At 36.2% G+C, this 21,079-nt stretch overlaps 1 protein-coding gene across 6 annotated transcripts in view; it reads left to right on the forward strand.

Moving 5' to 3' along the window:
* The window catches only part of NKAIN2 (sodium/potassium transporting ATPase interacting 2), a 987,104-nt gene that overhangs the window by 793,514 nt on the left and 172,511 nt on the right, over nucleotides 1-21,079 (forward strand). For all 6 annotated transcript variants that reach the window (XM_045057985.1, XM_045057984.1, XR_006598252.1 and 3 more), the window contains one exon: nucleotides 18,431-18,631. In XM_045057985.1, the coding sequence (XP_044913920.1) occupies nucleotides 18,431-18,631 (201 nt within the window). The remainder of the gene's footprint in view (nucleotides 1-18,430; nucleotides 18,632-21,079) is intronic.

Below are 21,079 nucleotides of genomic sequence, written 5' to 3' on the forward strand. Positions count from 1 at the left end.
GACACTAATACAAGTGGTGATAAGGCAAACCAAGGAAGAAAGTATGCAAATAATTAAAATTTGGAAGTCTCTGATATTGGGGAGAAGACTAGCTTTGGAGTAAGACAAGCATGAGTTCCCTCCAGGTCCTACTTGTCCTTCAGCTAGTCTTAATTACTCAACTTCAGTTTTCTCTCTCTATGCGAGAATGTTCACTCCAAAGGACTAATGAGAATGAAATGAGACAATTTCTATAAAGTTGTCAGCACATGTTTGTCTCCATCCTCCCCTTTCCTTGTGCAATGCAAATCTAAATCCTCAATCACCCATGCTGCCTTCCTACCTTGCGCAAAAGTCCTGGGTGCTGGTGGGTTTTATAATCAAAATGATGCTCCGTTGGTCCCAACGTACTCAGTCATCTCAGCTGTTTCTGCTTTAGTGCCCCATGATTCTCATCTTCCCTATGGCCCACCCCACTCACTGCTTCACCACCTGACAGTGACTATCCCAGGGGGCACATGCATACACACACTCACATGCATTTCCACACACTGCACACACACACACACACACACACACACACACACACACACACAAAATCTGTGCCAGTACACTCTCACATATTCATGCACATTCACACACACATGCAAAAGCAAACCATTGTGGCTCCATAGACCTACTCACCATTTCTTAAACATTTCCTTTTTAAATTCTTTTTTTTTGAGAGAGAGAGAGAGAAAGAGAGAGAGAAAGAGAGAGAGAGAGAGCTTAAACAGGGAACACAGGCAGAGGGAGAGGAAGAGGGAGAGAGAATCTCAAGCAGGCTCCACACCCAGCCCTGAGCCCAATGTGGGGCTCGATCTCACAACCATGAGCTGAAATCAGGAGTCAGATGCTTAACTGACTGAGTCACCCAGGTGCCCCTAAATTCTTTTGTTCACTTTGTACCTTTGTGTATAATTCTCTCTTACATCTCTTCCTACTTAAATCTCTTTCTTACAAGGTCCAGTTAAAATATCAACTCCCCTATTAAGCCTTTCATAATAACACAATGGGATGTGACCTTAACTTCACAGGTGGGTTTTTTGTTGTTGCTGTTTTATCTTTACTAAGGTTATAGATACATTTTATCTTATGATGTAATTACTTATATTGACTGTGTATCAAATTGTACAGTCTTTGAAGACTATAATCATGTCTTATCATTTTATCCTTTACAGTGATAGCCTTTGTTATATGGAAGAGCTATAGGCTTAGTTAATTTTCATGAAATAGGCATTTTCAGGTTTTCAGGAACCTAGACATATTTAGAATACTGTAAATGACTTGAAGATGGATATTTTAGTGATATACAGCTAAATTTATCTAAATGTACTATGTTTATCCTGGGCAAGACACAGAATCTGTTTCTGTTGATCCTTATTTAGTATAAGGTTTATATTCACCATCCAGTCAGTGGTGGACAGGGATTTTGGGTCCCAAACGCAGCAATCCTCAAAAGTGGGATATAGGTATGGTGGGCCTTTTGAGTAGTATAGACTTTCCTCCAGTACTTTCCTTGGGTCTCCTGTTTTTGTGTTCTAGTCTCCAGTTTAGTATCATTCTGATCCCAGGCATAAATTCAGTTGAGTTGTATGTCTTCATAAAAGATAACAATAAAAATATGAATATATCTTTATAAAATATCCATATAAATATTGCTATGAAGAAGATATAGCATGTGCCTCCTATTTTACCCCATGGAGTTAGGATTATTGTATGTGCATTCTGCAGATAAGCTGGCTCCCAATAAGAGGAGAGGTATGACTGACCTGAGCATGCTCAAGCTCCTTCCCAAACTTCACCACCAAATAAGTCACTCTTAGTGGAAGTGATGAGGCTAAGAGGAAAGAGAGATGTGGGAGGTTTATTTCTTCTATCCTTTTTCCTGAGGAGGGATGAAGCGGAAATCCTTTCTCATCTCTGCAAAGCTGAAGAGTGGGAAATAAGTACTTTTACTTTTCTTTTAATTCATTGAGTCTAAGAAATAAGCCCCAGGGATATAACAATCTCAGAGAGGAGGGGGGCAGAATTTCAGAACAGAATCAGAACAGTCTTCCCACTTTCAAGGGATTTTGCCCCTAAAACTAACTTTTGCAATTTTAAGCATTTTCCTCAGACACTGATAAGCAGTTTATCATTTGCCTCTGGAAGGTTCTGAAATGATTTCTATCAGACTTCACTAGCCCCAAAATTCATACTTTTAGTACTATTTCCCATCTCAAATTATGCCCTCAAAAACTAGGGAATCAAGATTTTTTTCCTTATTTTGGCCCATGGGAAGAAATAACTTACCCATGTGGACAGGAGAAATATTGTTTTCTGTTACATTGAAGAAGAAAACAATACCCTGGAGCTTAAGAAAAGGAAAGATAAACTTACGTAGTCATTAATCTAATTGAGTACAATTTCTTATTCAATTCCTCTAGCTTCTTTGTTTATGGTTTAAATCTGATATACATCAAAATTTTTCCAGCATTAAGATACGACAAAAACTGTTACACTTTCCAGAAATCCATTTTAGTCAAAAAGAAATGTTAAACCAAGTTATAAAGAGCTCACGTGACCACAATGCGTTCATTATATGTACATAGAATCTATTGATTTCAATAATTCAATTCAGAAGCTATATTAGGTACTTGTCATATTCAAGAGATACTTATGCCAGTAATTAGTTATTGAATATATTTAGACTCTAGGATTTGTGCTGATGTGCACTGGTTCTTGAAAAGCTGTTGGCACAGAAGGACTGTAAGGCCCAGTACGTGAAGCCAATCATGATGCCAGGAAACACAGGCAGGAGTACAAGTATCGTAGGAAGAAATTTCACGTAGGTACTGCAGTTCCATGTATGGAGTCTGGTGGGTTAGGTTGTTGTGGAGAGAAGGTCTAGAGCAAGGCAAGTCAGCCAATAGTATGTTTGGAAACATACACAGGCAAATGTAGACTCCTTACACTTAAGGAGAGGTGAAGAAAGGGGTGTGGGGTAGGGGAGGATTGTGAACGAAGTGGAGTGGTCAGAGAACAGGATCTGGGCAATAATAATGTAAAAGCATGTCAAGACTGTCCTATGTTACAGTGGAAAGTATCTCAAAGCAATGAGAAAGGGTGTTCAACTGTGTGCTAATCCTCAAAGGTAGGATCCTTCTGATGAAAATGGTTAATTGTTACCAATCATCAGAAATCTCATTATTTCAATATCCTACAGAGCTTTTATCACTAAGACCAAATTCATCCTTATTAAAGGTAACGATTCCCATTTTACTTCTCTAGTACTCAATTACCTGGAAAGGGATGGTCATTATCTCCTCTGTATTACTGAATGAAATAGCAATATAGAGAATGATGCCCGTAGTTATGAGCTCCTATCTTCTTATTCACAGTCTTTTGCTTTTCCCACCACCTCTACTTTCTGTTTCTACTGGCAAACAGAGCAGAGAAATTACATAATTACCTGGATGATTTAGACAAGAAGAAGAAAAAAAGGGAATCCCTATGTATTACATGAGCTCTTTCAAAATATTCCTAAACATGAAATATTTTTCTTTTTCCTTTTTTTTCTTATTCTCCATGATCTCAGGCAGACACCTACATCTCTCTTTATGGAGAATGATTAACGTGGACTCAACTAGGGAGAAATCAAATTATACAGTTAATAAAAACTAAAGCTTCAATCCGTGCTAAGTGACAATGTAGCATCCGGGAAAATTAATTACTACATTTTAGACTAAAAGGAGTCAGACACATCAGGTTTGAGTTTAGCCTCAGGATTCACAATAAATTTCCATTCTTTTGTGACTGAATTTTCTAAAGTGCAAAGTTACTTACAATCATATGGTAATTTTCTATAATGGTAAGTGACCTTTTTAATATTCTAACTAGATTAAATTCTTAGATTGCATGGATTTTTGTGAGAATCTTTTCAGATTCGTCGTGTAAATTCAAGTCATTCCCTTGATTGTAGCTATGAGCAATCACTGGTGAAAATTTATTAAAATTGCTCCTTTTCACAAGAGTGTTTAAGTGATTTGATACTCCTAAAGAGATTCTCTAAGTGCCCTGATGCTGAGAATTTATATGTAACCATTGTCAAATACAGCATAGTGTAGTATTTCAGAGCTAAATTGAGTAGTCAGTGGAGGCAGATTTATAACAGCTGAGCATAAACTAGTCATTTGTAGACTTAAATTATAGTGTATTTTTCTAAGTTATTTCATATGAACTTCAGAAGCTTACATTCCCCTGTCCATTTAAGTGGTACTGGATAAACCTAAGCAACAGAAAAGCATATCGTGTGTGATCCTTTGTCTCTCTCTACTCATATAATCACAGAATCGTTTTGAGGGAAGAGACTGTACAGGTGTGGAGTACAGCTCCTCACTCTCAAAGGGCCATCCAACCTTTGCTTGAATACCAGTAGCTATAGGATTTCATCACTCAGAACACCACCCTTTCTATTTGTGTGCACTTCTAATTGTTTGGGGCTGATCAGCCTTACATGCCAGATAAATTCATCAGCCTGAATCTTGGGCTGCCTCCCTGGAGTTAAGTAGAAATGAGGAGTCTTATCACTCTGACCTTTGATATTTCTTTAACGATATGAAGACAATTAGAAGGGCCCCTCTCATTCTTTTCCGGAGAATTCAACCCAAATTCTCTCAAGGTTCCCACGACTTGATTTTTAGTTGTCACAACCACCCTAGACACGGTGTCAGGATGCAATTTTATCATTGTTTTCAGATACAAGGCCCCAGACAGGCTGATCATAAAACTATGAAGATCCCTTAGGTATGTGAGAACATGAGATGCCACACAGTTCCTTATGTTCACTGCAGGAGAATAGCTGGTTATTTTATGATTCCTTTATTGAAGTAGCTTAACAAAATCCACCTGTAACTTAAAAATATACCACAGTGTTTTTCTCTGTGATTTCCAGTTTCATGTTGGTTGTGCTAACGTGTATAAATTAAATGGCTCCTTGGCTTATAGCTATAAACAACCACTTTGGGAGGGGAAATTATTAAGCTATTTCTTTTCAAAACTTCTCAAGTCATTTTTTGACACGCTTCAGAGAATCATCAATAAATAGAAAATGATATTTTGAAAATGATGCCTCCTTTTTGTATGCACAATGAAAAAAAAAACTACTTGGAAGGAAGCACATCTTCTAGATAGAGCTAGGTTGTGGGGGATACAGCTACAATATCAGCACCATTTCTAGAATGAACTACTGTCTAATGAACTAAGGTGCCACTCTCAACTCTCCAACATTGCAACAAAATGATTGAAGTGTTTCTTTCTTTCCCCATATTTGTGTCTCCAACTTCTAATTCTGTCTTCCCTTACACTTCTGGTGACAATATCCTCTCTTCCTAAAGGAGACTAAGGAACTAAGTGCTCTCTTTCTATAAAAGTGATGATAAGTATTTTTCTCTGTTTCTTAATGTTTTCTTCTGGCCAGCGACCTTTCTACCAGTAGCCTCTTGGCCTTGTGTGTTACAAAAGCTGCAAAGAGCATTTTGGAAGCAATCCAAATGAAATAGGTACATATATTTAAAGGTGTTTTATTTAGACTTAGAGGTTTATTTATATTTGTCTCCACAAATTCTAAGCGGTATTGATCTATGTACTTGCCAGGATAACACTAGACAAGAAACAAATCTTACCACCTAAAAAAAATTCTCTCATGAGAGTAACTTTATAAACTAAAATATCTTTAAAAGCTTCATCATCCAAATGCATGGCAAATATAACTCTTCTATAAATGCAAGGTACAATGAATTTTGGATTAGAGCTGACAAACCACTTAAGAGGACATGTCAAGGTCTTATAGCGCTGAGTAGGTTTCTGAGCAGCATTTGGAAATTTTTGAAGTAAGTTGTATGAATTATGTGTCTGCATTTTTTATTCTAGTACATTCTCTTAAAGAATACCAAATATCATGTTTTGGCAATGATCGATTGGGTGACAAAAAAAAAATTTCTTGAGAGGCAACTAGGTCCAGTGAGAGTGCATGAAGTCAGACAAAAATAGGTTTGAAATCTAGTTTTATCCTTAATAAAAAATAAGTTAATAGAGTTATAAATGCACTCTCAGTCTCATTTTCTTTACTTCTGTTAAATGAGGATAGTAATCCCTACCTCTAAATGTTGTTGTTGAATGCATAAACTTTACTCCTTTCTTTTTCGCAGTGTGTATGGCCTCAAATTTAACAATAAGTTGCAAAATTTATAATAGACTAGGAGACATACTTGTCTTTGAGATGAAAAGACTTATGGAGATTTTATAGAGAAAACTCCTGTTGACTAGTAGATTTCATCTCCAATTATGCCTGTTCTCAATAACTGAAAAATGGCTATGAAGCCCATCATTAATAACCTTAACACTTGGCTCCTTTTCTATCTTGCTACCATTTTTTGGTCACTTTCTCACGAACTTTTCTCTTCCAAGAGAATGAAGGAAGGAAGGAAAGAGCATAAGACTCTGTTAGCATCTCTGGTAACAACTTCAGCCAGGAGACATTTTGAACTATGGATCAAAATGAGATTGGGTTCCCAATTCAATTCATGACAAAATAACATCCTCGGAGGCAATCACAGATGCTACCCAAGTCAGAATTTCTGACCTTGGGAAAATGTCAGTGTCAGTATTGGGGGTGGGCTGTATATGTAGGTGGGATACTGACTGGCAGTGATGGTGGGGAACTATTAAGGAGAACATTTCAGTGTTCCTTAAATGTTTCCAAGCCTTCAATATCATCAGCACCTGTGTGCCTCCATACAAATTAAAAATCCACATAAATGTGCTTTATAAACAGATGAAATGGTGGCCTTCAGGTTAGTACTAAAATGGCAGTAACATTGTCTCTTGAAATAGCTAACCTTTATTTTGCCTCCCTAAGCCCCTAGAGTGAATGCAGATCACTTTTTAAAGCTCTTAGACAGGAAAGGAACACTCACAAGATGGGAAAAGATACCTGCAGGGAGGGAACAAACGGGAAGTGACAAAACAGCAGGAAAAGCTGCCTGAAGAGGTTTCGGTACATGGAAAACTATAAAGTCAGTGAGAAGTTGATCTTTCATTATTGTAACCAGCTGAGAAAATTCTGCCTCCAGCATCTGCTAGTAAGGGTGTGAGAGAGAGAAGACTCATTTTGCCAAACTTAGATCCTACTCCTAGCTGATGGGTCCTAACTTTAGAAGGTTAAAAAAAATAGGACTTTTGAGCCTGGAGGTTAGATTAACTTGACCATTAGTATAGAGGCTTCCTTATTGAATTATTTTCCCTTTCTTCTTTTCCTCCCCTTCTCTTTCCCTCCTTCCTTCTCTTTCAGAACATTACAAGGATCACATCTATAGTTCAGATGCAAAATTTTTCTTCAACTGAGAGTTAATATGCATTTTTTGAGCAGGAACAGTGACTATATTGGGGGCTTAACAAACTCCTTTACCCATAAGAAGAAAGCAATTAACCAAGATAATATTGCTATTCATATACATATATAAAGAAGTACTAGGTATAATATTGTGGTGCTCAAAAAGGAATGGAGTTAATCAGGAAAAGCTTCTTAGAAGGAGTAGCCCAGAGTATTAATTTAAATGCAGAGAGATATACAGGATGTTAATAGGAGGTATTGAGAAGGATTTTATTAAAATGAGATTTTTGCAGCAGTGCTCAGAATGCAGAAAGTGCAGACCAATTGTTAGATAACATAAAACATTTATCTGGACTAGGAAGGCAGTGAGGATAAGATTTAGAAAAGTGAAATAATGGCCTTTGTGGAACACAGACAGGAGAAACCTTTTTTAAGGCAAGAAAAAAATGAAAATATATAATAGCAATGAGCTTTAAACATTTTATATTAAATCTTTAGTGAATTTTCCTATATAGTGAGAATAAACACAATTTGTTTTTAAAACTCTAAATTTTAACAATCCAAATTCCACTGGACTTTCCTCATCTGTTTCTAGAGCTATGGCTGTAATGTTTTCCTGCTCTCAGAAATATTTGTAGAAATCTTTTCTTGAATAACTCATGACAGGAACTAGGAACTGGAGTTAACCCCAGCAATGCTTTTACATTGTGGTATGATCCATATGCATCCAAATCTCAGTTACCCATTGTTGAAGATTCTAAAAGAAAAGGCACAGGTGTATATCTGATGCCCCATCTACTTCCCTTAGGTTTGTCATATAGTAGGATGAATCACATCTTTGGATTTTGAAGCTGGTAGATAAGAACTTCCTTATGTTGTGGGCTGCATTCCTACATATGCAACATTCATTCAACCTGTTAAATAAAGTGTATTTTTAATTTTACTTATCTTTGCAAATCCATGTTTTCTCAGCTTCTTTTTGGCATCTTGAACAATATAATTTGCTTTCACTGATTTTCATATGTTACCAGGATAAATTTAGCATTGGGGTTTTTATCTGTAAATCTGCATAGATCTATGCATATTTTAACAGAAAAATACAACTATATTTAGGGCTAGAATATTAAGTTCACCAACAGGAAACAAGCCATGGATGGTGATAATTTTTAAGAAATTTGCAGGGATTCCTATATCCATATGTAGATATTGGCAATAAGATGTAGAGTGATGCTCTTTGGTGTTATTTTAAACTGTAACCAGTGTATATTGGCTGTAAATAAATAAGAGTTCATTGAAAAAAAAGTGATTCTTGGTGTCAAATATAGCCTTCCCCACTATCCCAACTACTGCATCTTCAGTTAATACAGAATATCATTCAGTCACAAGGTTTCTTTTTTTAAATATTTATTTATTATTGAGAGACAGAGACGGACAGAGCATGAGCATGGGATGGGCAGAGAGAGAGGGAGACACAGAATTTGAACCAGGGTCCAGCCTCTGAGCTGTCAGCATGGAGTCCGCTGTGGGGCTCGAACTCACAAACTGCGAGATCATGACCCGAGCTGAAGTCGGTCGCTTTACCGACTGAGCCACCCAGGCGCCCCAATTACAAGGTTTCTTAACTATTTTTTTGAGTCCTGACAACTAAATATGCATGCTTTTAGTAATATATTTTGACATCCCAGAGTATTTTTGTTGTTAAAACTTGCTTCTTTCCATTAAGTGTGCTTGCTGGCATTCTTCTAATATCATTACGAGAAGTATGTTTTAAAGTAAAGGAGGAGAATGCTGATTTTTTCACATTCTTCCTCTGAGTGCCAAAAGCAGTGATTTTGGTCCTGCCTTCCTGGAGCCTTGTAGAGCTCAGGACAATGGTATGGGGTGAACAAGGTCAAGGATTTGAATTTTACAGCATGAGTCTTTACCTCCATAATGACTATTGTTCAAAACATCGCCTCTACTGTTCTCTTCTTGTTGCCTGCACTGCCCTGCCCCAATCCTACAGGAGACTTAAATTTACTGCAGTACCTCTTGGTTCATATTTGGCAGTGCAGATGTCCTGTTGTTGATCAAACATCTTTCAATAAGCCCAGATGTTTGTTCTGGCATTTAAGACCCTGCCCAGTCTAGTCCCAAGTCAAGATCTTCCAATGGAATGTTATACTACTCCTTCTCACAAACTCTCCCCTCATAAAATTAAAGCTATTTAAATATCCAAGTTCTTAAATATACAAATACTCATCGCTCTGCAATTTTATTTGGGCCCTCTACTTAAAAAGGTCTTCCCCCCACCCCAAGGGTTGTGGGCCTATCTAAGAAGGGCCCCTTTTCAGGACCCAGCGAGAGTTCCCATCTCTAGGACACTGTCCCACCGGAGTACACAGGCATCATCATCACACTCTCCAAATTTCTGTGAATAGATTGTCCACACTCTTCAGGTATTTATCAAATACTTCCTTGTACTGTTATGTTTCCTCCTTCTTTTTAAATTAATTTATTAATTAATTTTATTTAAAAAAATTAAATCCAAGTTAGTTAACATATGATGTAATAATGGTTTCAGGAGTAGAATTCAGTGATTCATCAACTCACATATAACACCCAATGCTCATCCCAACAAGTGCCCTTCTTAAAGCCTGTCACCCATTTAGCCTACCCTCCCTCCCACCACCCCTCCAGCAACTCTCAGTTTGTTCTCTGTATTTAAGAGTCTCTTATGGTTTGCCTCCTTCTGTTTTTATCTTATTTTTCCTTCCCTTCTCCTATGTTCATCTGTTTTGTTTCTTAAATTCCACATATGAGTAAAATCACATGATATTTATCTTTCTCTGACTTATTTTGCTTAGCATAATACATTCTATTTCCAACCACATTGTTGCAAATGGTGACATTTCATTCTTTTTGATTTCTGCACAATATTCCATTGTATATTTATACCACATCTTCTTTATCCATTTATCAGTTGATGGACATTTGGGCTCTTTCCATAATTTGGATATTGTTGATAATGCTGCTGTAAACATTGGGGTTAATGTGCCCCTTCAAATCAGCATTTTTGGTTCCTTTAGATAACAAAAATACCTACCTAGTAGTAGGTACCTAAGAGTGAATTGCTGGGTCATAGGGTAGCTTTATTTTTAATTTTTTGAGGAACTTTCATACATTTCCTCTTTATACCTTATCCTCAAAAAGAGATAATAGGCCCCATAATGTTAAGGGTCACATCTGACATCACTTCACATTTTTATGGCCTGGTAAAATGCTTTGCATATAGTAACCGAATAATTTAATATGTGTTAGCAACTATGCTGCTAACTATAACCTAATTTGTTACAAAGTGCAGCTTCTAGCCTTTCTAATAATGTTGCAGTCTAGACATGAGAACATATCAGTTTTCAATATTATTATTCCAAAAGAAAAACTAAGTAATAGAAAACTCCAAGAATCTAAGAAAATATTTCAGGTTTTTTTAATTAAAAAAAAATTTTTTTAATGTTTATTTATTATTGAGAGACAGAGACAGAGCGTGAGCAGGGGAGGGGCAGAGAGAGAGGGAGACACAGAATCTGAAGCAGGCTCCATGCTCTGAGCAGTCAGCACAGAGCTTGGCACTGGGCTCGAACTCACAAACCGAGAGATCATGACCTGAGCCAAAGCCAGACGCTTAACTGACTGAGCCACCCAGGTGCCCCAACATTTCTGATTTTTTAAACTTAAACTCAAAATTTCTCTCCCACCCTCCACCTTCTACTGTCTACAATATATTCTCCATTGCTTACTCTTGGAACATGTACATGCATGTATGCTCTTCTTCAAATGCCATAAAACTGGGAAAGTAAATTTTAGCTTTTTATTGAAATCTGAGATGTTACTAGTATCTGTTTCTCATTTGCTTGTCAACTTTTTTTTTCCATCAAATGCTTATTCTTTGTTGAGCAATTAAGCTTCTTGTGTTGACCTGAATGCACATAGTCTTTGTCAGAAACAACTTTTTAGTGCTAATAACAGCTTTCATGTAACACATCAGACCCTGTTATTTTGAAAATTGACATGACCAATAATGAGGTCCTTTAATCTGAACTTTTTAGAGACTTACTAAGAAGATGAATAAATATATTGATACAAAGGGTTTTTTTTTTATTATTATACTGATCTGAACATATTATGGAAGTTTTCTTTAGATTCCCAACTTTTAAATCTTAGTTATGAGACTATTTTATATGTTTTTCAAGATGTACCCATCCAGAATGCACAAGTCAGTTTCCGGATTTCTGTCTTATTTTGTGCTATCAAGACTTGTTCTTTGTCTCAGAAGTTCTTTTAATTTTGAGCTTAAACTTATAAAATATATAGGAATTAAATAACCTATTGATTATACATAGAACAGTTCACACAGAGATTTCTGTTGCATTTAAAAGGGAACTTCAGGGAGAACTTTCTTGTCTGTTTTACCACAAGGAATTTACATTTTGTGGTTAAAATAATGCATGTGCAAAAACAAAGTTTTCTGTTTAAATGTCTCAGGAGGATAACTGAGAATATAAGATAATTCCAGGAAACTTCCAGTTAATGATTGCTGGTTAAAGCTATTCACGTACTTATATTTCATCCCCAAACTCCTCCAAAGTGATATGAAAGAATAAAAAAAAATTGTAAACTAACAGTAAAAGAGAATAGGAGTGGGGGAAGGGTAAGAAGTGTCATCAGTTTCTGGAAGATAGAAAGTAGATGGGGATTTGCTAAGTGACTTAACAGAGTGGAAAAACCTAAAACTTATTATGAACATGCAGAGAGGGGTTCCAATTTATAGATTCAGCCTATAAAAATCTTCAAAAGTCAGGATTTAGAAGTAGATGGATTGTGTGAGGTACAGGACTGAAAATGGGATTAGATTGAATAATCTGTTCAAGAAGCAATTAGACTGCCCCAGGCTTTTCCTTTAATTGATATAACCAGACTTCTCCTCTGGACAGGTGAGACTTTTGAGATATAGGCAAGCATGAGCTAAATTTCTGAACACATGAGGATTGCTAAAGACTGCATACTGGAGTTAAAAAAAAAAAAAAAAAAAAGGTGCATACAGTGTAGCAAAACCAGCAACCCCTTTCCAGTTTCGCCCAGGCATGCTAAGGTCTGGTGCGTCTCTACTCCATAAGCAGACTGGAAGACCCAGAACAAAGCCCTACAGATCTAGCATTTGGAAGGCACTGCCCAGTCATCATATGTGACGGGTACTTGCTGACTATCCTACAAATGCATAACAACTGCTGAACAAGCTTTAGTTTCTCTTCTTTGATCTGAAAGAACAACCAGAGATCACCAGACTTCTAAGGAGAGGCTCTATACATTCCTACACTTCAATCAGGACCCTGTTGACACAAAATAATATGAGATATATTTTTTTGAACTCCTTCCATGACCCAATTCTGGGTTATTCTGTTTCTTTACTTGAATTCATTTTTTCGTATGTTAATTTCTATGCTGATATTTTGATATATTTATGTATTCGTTGTCCATTTTCCTTACCACATGATGAATACTCATAAAGGCAGGAATGTTGCATATGGCACATGGTAGATGTTTAACTAATTATTAACTAATTATTATTATTTATTTATTTACATACTTATTTATTTAGTAAAAATAACTCAGATAAAGCAAAAACAGTGTGGGAATACACAATTTTTAAAAAATAATACATCAGAAAACTAAGAAAAGTTATAGCCCAGAAAGAATTGAAAAGTACTAGCTATACAAAAGCAACAATTAGAGAAGAATAAATAGCTCTTAGAAATTCAAAATATTAAAAATAAAATATGGGGCGCCTGGGTGGCGCAGTCGGTTAAGTGTCCGACTTCAGCCAGGTCACAATCTCGCGGTCCGTGAGTTCGAGCCCCGCGTCGGGCTCTGGGCTGATGGCTCAGAGCCCGGAGCCTGTTTCCGATTCTGTGTCTCCCTCTCTCTCTGCCCCTCCCCCGTTCATGCTCTGTCTCTCTCTGTCCCAAAAATAAAAAATAAAAAAAATAAAAAAAAATAAAAAAAACGTTGAAAAACATAAAAATAAAATATGTAATTCAATATAACACTGTGAGAAGTTGGTAAAGAAAGAGTAAAGAGAAATGTTAATATATGAATACTAGGAAAAAAAAAGATAAGAATATAAAGAGGTCAATCCTAGAAGTCAAATGTCTGACTAACAGAAATTTCTATAGGAACAGAAAAAGTAGAGGGGAGGGAACAATTTAAGATAAAATGTGAAAATGTTTCCGAGAATGGAAGAAACGGTTTCCTGGATTGAAAGGCCCTCCAGAAGCTCAAAAAACTTAGCGAATTAAAAAATAAATAAATAAAAATAAAAAATAATAAAAAAATTAAAAAAACCCATCAAGGTACTTCAGAACCTGAAATTAAAAGAGTTTCTTTTTTTAAATGTTTATTTATTCTGAGAGCAAGAGAGAGAGAGAGAGAGAGACAAAGCATGAGCATGAGCATGAATGTGAGCAGGGGAAGGGCAGAGAGAGAGGGAGACACAGAATCCGAAGCCCGTTCCAGGCTCTGAGCTGTCAGCACAGAGCCTGATGCAGGGCTTGAACCCATGAACCATGAGATCATGACCTGAGCTGAAGTTGGAGGCTTAACTGACTGAGCCACCCAGCCCCTAAAGGAAGATTATTTCTACCTGGATAAACTTCAGAAATATCATGTGGAACCAAAACAAGTTAGAGGTTTTACACATTTTATTGTTTTCATTTTCCATTTATTACATGGGTATATATTTGATACACGATGTGACACTAGTTTCGGGTGTACCATATAGCGATTCTACATCTCTATACATTATGCTCGCTCAGCCCAAGTGTAGCTATCATCTGTCACCATACAACCCTATTACAATACCATTCACTATATTCCCTGCACTGTACCTTTTATTCCAATGACTTATTCACTCCATGACTGGAAGCCTGCATCTCCCACACCCCTTCACCCATTTTGTGATCCCCACCACTGTCCTCCCTGCTGGCAACCACCAGCTCTCTGTATTTACAAGTCTGACTCTGCTTTTTGTTTGTCTGTTCATTCATTTGTTTTGTTTTGTTTTGTTTTTAGATTCTACATGAATGAATATACACATTTCAAAACCTGAAAACAGTATTTTATATTATTAATGAGTAGATAAACATTTAGTAAAACTACAAAAACTTTTCATGAGAATACTAATCCAAAACCATGACAGTAATTATCTATGGAGAAGGAGAGAAGGAAATAACGTTTAGGAGGAGTACAGAGAAGGCATCATTTATATGTTTACATTTTTATTAAAAGAATGACAGTAGCAGTACAGCATAAGATTTAAGGAGGCTGAGTGATGAGTATAATGATATTGCTGTAGTACCCTCTACACTTTTCAGTGTTTATGAAATATTTCACTACTTAAAACGAAAAGAGGTAAGAAATCAGAAAAAAAGAAAACAGGTTACATAAAAAATTGCAGGAAACAAAATGGTATCTGATTCCTTAACTGTTATAATGGAAACCAGAAGATAATGGAGAAATATTCACCCACTCTGGGGGAAAATCATCTTCAACCAAGAAGCATACATCCAGCCAAAATATCAATCAACTAATGTAAAAGCTGGATGAAAACATGTAAGACTTAACATCATTCACCTATTCTTAAGAAACTAATGGAATTTGTAACCTAAGAAACAAGAGAGAAAACCTCGTAAAAGACATGAGAGCTGTTAAGAAAAATTGCACCAGACAACTGTTAAAATGAGAAGACAGATTTTCTTAACTGCTGTAGTAGGGAAGAGAGATGTAAGTAGAGAACGGAACTCAGCTCCAAGTTAAACAGGCACGAAAGGTTTTATTCATGACTATTGCAATAGAGGAGAGAAATTGAATTCAATTACACTGAAATAAAAGTTGGGAGGATTTTTAAATGCTGGGGTGAAAAGTACCTAAGGACATTATGGGGAAAGTTAGTCAATGTGATTAGGCCATCTGTGTTTGTTAATTGTTGCTTCTCAGAGTTAGTTTTCTACCTACCCACAGGCACTGAGAGATAGGGATGCTCTCTTTCTTGACCATTACATTTCAAAGAAATGGCTCAGAGGGCCTTAAGAAAGACATTCCTGAGTTTTAGAAAATTTGCGTCTTGAAGGAGCAGACAAAGAATTTATAATTGCAAGTTTTCTAGAGAAAGTAAAGTCAAGGCCTGTACTCAGGAAGAAAACTGCTTAGTCAAACTGAGGGGAACTTGAAGGTCATCTTAGTCAAATACAGAAAACTGGGGATCCAACAGAAGAGAAAACTAATGATATTAAGTGAAGCCCATGTCCAATTTTATGTATCAATTGCATAAAGCCTGATGAAAACAGAAGCCTGTGAGATTCCAGCTCAGAGGTCCCCAGGAAAAGATACACAAGTTAGAAAAGAATTGATCCATTCTAAGGTGTTAGACCAAGTAGAATTTAATATTGAATGAGTTTTTATAGCTCTACTGGTCTTTTTAAAAAGAATTAGTGATAGAAATACTACAGAAAGAGAGTAAAAAAAATAATAAAACATGCCACAAAATGTAGAGGAATCAATAACACAAAGATAACTGGAAAATCCCCAAATACTTGGCAATTAAAGATACATTTCTTTTTTTTTTAAGTTTATGTATTTATTTTGAGAGAGAGTGCACACCAGAGTGGGGAAGAAGCAGAGAAAGGGAGAGAGAGAGAGAATCCCAAGCAGGTTCTGCACTGTCAGCACAGAACCTGACTTGGAACTTGAATTCATGAACTATGAGATCATAACCTGAACAGAAATCAAGAGTCAGATGCTTAACTGCATGAACTACCCAGGCACCCCAAGGTACATTTCTAAATAGCACACAGGTCAAAACAGAAATCTTACACCTGGGGGTGTAACACAAATGTGTTTACATTTGAAATAACCTACTTGGGACATCTAGGTGGCTCAGTCAGTTAACTGTCCGACTCTTGATTTCGGCTCAGGGCATGATCTCAAGCTTCATTAGATTAAGCCCTGCATTGGGCTCTGTGCTAACAGAGCAGAGCCTGCTTGGAATTCTCTCTCTTTCTCCCTCTCTGCCCCTCTCCTGCTCATGCACCTGCTCGCTCTCTGTGTCTCTCTCTCTGTCTCTGTCTCTCTCTCTCCCTCTCTCTCTCTTTCTCTCTCTCTCAAAATAAGTAAACATTTAAAAAATCAAAACCGTAAAACAGTGGAAAAATCAATTAAATCAAAAGCTAGTTCTTTGAAAAGATCAACAAAATTGAAAAGCCTTCAACCAGGCTAAGAAAAAATTAGAGAAAACACAAATTACTAATAACAGAAATGAAAGAAGGGGCATCGCTACAGATCTCATGAACATTGAAAGGATAATGAAGGAATATTGTTAACAACTCTATGCCCACAAATTTAATAACCTAGGTAACCTGGACAAATTCCTTTAAAGATATAATCTGCCAAAACTCATACTAGAAAAAATAGATAATTTTAATAGGTCTATATCTATTAAAGAAATTCAATAAATAATAACTTTCCAAAACAGCAAACTTCAGGTCCAGATGGTTTCACTGGTAAATCTACCAAACATTTAAGAAATCATACCAATTCTCTATAATCTGTCCCAGAAGATAGAAACAGATGGAAAACTTTCTAACTCACATTATGAAACAAGCATTAACCTAATACCAAAGCCAGACACAGACATTATAGGAAATGAAAACTACAGATAAATACTTCTAATGAACGTACATGCAATTATTCTCAACAAAATATTATCAAAATGAATCCAATAATGTACAAAAAGAATTACATACCACAACCAAGAGGGATTTATGTCAAATATACACGACTTGTTCAACATTCAAAAATCAGTTAATCAAAAATGTAGACACTTTTTGTTTAGCCATTTTCAGGTTGCAAAGGATACTTTGAAGACTTTGTGAAGAGGCTTGAAAGAAAGAGAAATTGCTTGCTCTCTCACCCCCTTTCCTGCCCATAGAGATCATGTGACTCACAGCATACTTCACTCCAGAGGAATCGTCCACCCAATCTCCAACCCCCCTGGCCATTTCAGCTGAACACTTTCACACCTTCAGTGTGAGTGTCAAAGGTCACAAAACCTAATTTAAGATATTTTCTATGCAGGATCTGCCTAGTTAATTCAGCACCTCATTTTAGAGTGAGAATAGTTGGCATCTATTAACTTGTAGCACTATCACTGAGATTGAAATAATTCCATTTAGAATTCATCTTCCTTGACTTGCTGAGTAACAGAACATGTTCACTGTATTCCTTTTAGTCATTCTCTTTCTGGAAGACAACCTTTATCCATGTGCCATTAATAGCTCCATGTTTGTGTATGTGATTATAAGCTAAGTGCAGAAACTCTACCTTCTATTCCATTTATACCTACACATCACCTAACGTGCTTAACTTCATCTAAAGAGTTGTTGACTTATTATCTCCACCCTGCAAGAATTTGCTAATGATATTTCCTAAGAAATGTTATGACCAAGTAATATGTTTTATTAAGTAAAGTCTTATAAATTTTAGCTTTAGCCACAGTACATTAAATTTTGCCAAACTGAAGTAAAAATTTAATATTTAAAATGTGTAAAAGGTAAAAGTTCTCAGCTTGAGAATATAGCTTATTTAAAATAAGATGAACTTCACTTGATAAAATAGTTTAAATCACTCCTTTTGTAATAAATTATAAGTCCTCAAAAGTAAGAGCTCTTCAGTGCTACAATTAATGTCAGTCACTGATAATTTTACTAATAAATATTTTTATTTATATTATTGTAGTCAAGCCAATAAATGAAATCTATTAGACACAGAACTTTCAAGTGGAACTAATAGTTTACATAAGATTCTTCCTTTCTGCCCATAAAATACAGTGAGGGGAGGGAGAAAAAAAAAACCCACATTTCCAAATGGAAAACTCTAAGTCAGTCCAAAATAAGCTGACTAACATTTATAAAGTAATTCTCATCCTTATAAATTGCCTTCTTGCAGGAAACAGACCTTATCCTGACTTTTAATATTTCAATGCACCGATCTTGGTGGATGGAGAATGGACCAGGATGTACGGTGACATCAGTGACACCTGCACCAGACTGGGCCCCAGAAGACCATCGCTACATCACGGTCTCAGGGTGTTTTCTGGAGTACCAGTACATAGAAGTGGCTCATAGTTCCCTCCAGATTGTCCTCGCAGTAAGTTTTGACAGCCAACCTCTCCTTCTAGTGCTTCTGGAATCGTTTTATTTCCGTGCAAATTCAGTGCACACAAATGGAATCTGTGGATAAAGTGTGGCTATTTGCTTTTTTCTAGTTAATGCCCCCTTCAATAGGGGTTTGTCAAGTTAAACCAGGGCATAGTAAAAAGTAATCAATCAGTAAATCAATAAGTAGGCTTTGGCATCGTCAGCATTTTACTTAAGAAATCCAACCATCCAAGGTTTGATCATTTGGCTTTTGGTAAACAAGAGTTTCCCAAAGGTTCTTGCAGAAAGATCAGAGAGCCTTCACAACTAACATGCTAAAATGCCTAGATTTATAAGATTTCAGTGGATACTTTTCTGCCAGTGCTTATTTCTGTCTGTGCTGCTAGCCCCTGGAATTCTTCATTTGCCCATATTCTTCTTCCTACATTTTCTGAAGGTACGATGCATCACCTGTAATCATTTCCCCTCTTTTTCAAACAGTTCAGCTTTTCATAAATTCTACTTCTAGGACTATCATGCCTCCATATTTCATATTATTAAACTAATAAAGAACTCTCCCTCCACTAGGAGTCAGTAGGAGTTACAAATGATTCCTATGTATTTGTATACAGTATTTGTAGAGCATATCTATATAATATATCCCTGTTATATAAAACATATTATTTTATATTGTATCACTATGACAGAGATAAACACATCCTTTTCTCAAAAAGGACTTTTGCTAAGGCTAAGTGCATAATTTTGTAGGATTTATAAAGACAACTTTATTATACATGTCTCCATTTATTCATTACAGATCCTATAGGTATAGTTCTACTTATATTTTCCTTAGACTCCATGTAGATCTGCAACTGCTATGCATAGCCTTGAAATTGTTAATGACAAATAATGCAAATAGAATCTGCTCTTTGCATTTCTTCAGTTAATTACTTTGGGAATGATATTAAGTCACAATTCTTAAATAACAAGACATAACAGGTTGTGGATAGAATGGCATAAATTAATTCACATAAAATTCTTCTAGAATAACAAAAAGAAAGACCATGTGAATGTGTATGTATCTGATTATGCAACTAATATATAGTTATTATATTTTTTAAAAGGAAGAAAATATATACATGTGTATACATACATACACATACACACACATAAATTACAATGGGCTAAGTGCTAGTAAATATTACCAAATCTTTGTGACTAAAAACCATAAAGGTTTATTTTTATGGATCAGTATAAACTTCTGCCAGTGTCACTGTCACTAAGAAAACAAGGTTGGTAGAGTAAACACCATCTCAATCATCATGGGTTGCCATGCCAGAGAGCAAAGATACATCTGAAGTGTCAACATTCGCACAATCACCCTTCTCCTTGGAAAGAGAAACTCATTGTTTGTATTCATTTTCACTAGTCCCACCCAACCAAAAAATAATCCCAACTAGTCCCACAGTCCCAACCAATCACAAAGGTCAAGAAAGAAGGAGAATGTATATTTTGGGACATCAGCATAAATTATTTCCACAATATTTGAATTACGTTTTAGCTGCAGCATTGCATACTCTCCCTTCAATATGTGCAACCTGAGACATTTCTTAACTAACACATCCTTCCACAACAGTCTTAAACGCTAGACTCGTCATTTTAATTATCTTGAAAAAAATAAGGTAGATTTGATGGGACAGAAAAAATTATTTAATTAGTTAAAATCCAATTTAGATGAAGTGTTCATTCGCAAAAGAGAAAAATAAAATCTTTCTGGTATTTGGGGACAGATTATGTGGTAGAGAGGGCTTTTAGATAAAAATTCCCCCACTGGAACTCACTTTTTTACTGTACCCACACATTTTGGAAAATTTCCACTTATGTGTCAAGTATATCATAAGGATATAGTTTATGTGCACAGATAGTTATATGTGACCATTTTAGAGAGTTGAATTAATGTGTGTATGTAGAAACTATATTCACAGATTTATCAAACCCACATAAAATTTTGGCACACAGGTAATTTGCTAAAAAAAAATGTATATATACATATGGACATGGAAGTATATGTTGAGGCTGACCTACTGCCCAAAGAAAAAAATTATCTTTACATAAGCAAAATTATCTCTAAATGCAAAGTGGCAAGAGTGTAAAGAAGACAGAAAGAGCGTCCTTAAGAGCACACGTGGTCAGTATTTCAAGCTACTCCTAACTGAGTGGAGAACTAGTTTGAGCAAGCCATCACAGGATGCATCCTCTTTACCCTCATAGGACCCTCATAGGGGGTCCTTACCCTTTCCACCTGTTTCCTACCAGGGGGCATTTTTCTTTGGCAGTGCTGACTGTGGATCACCTGAGAGTAAGTTAGGGACAGTGTACCCAAGCCAGTTACTTGGAGAATTTTCAAAGACACTTTTTGCCTTCGGGCTTGCTGTACAACACCTGCTGTACAGAAAAC

Source organism: Felis catus, chromosome B2 (genome assembly GCF_018350175.1).
Source record: "Felis catus isolate Fca126 chromosome B2, F.catus_Fca126_mat1.0, whole genome shotgun sequence".
Taxonomy (NCBI): domain Eukaryota; kingdom Metazoa; phylum Chordata; class Mammalia; order Carnivora; family Felidae; genus Felis; species Felis catus.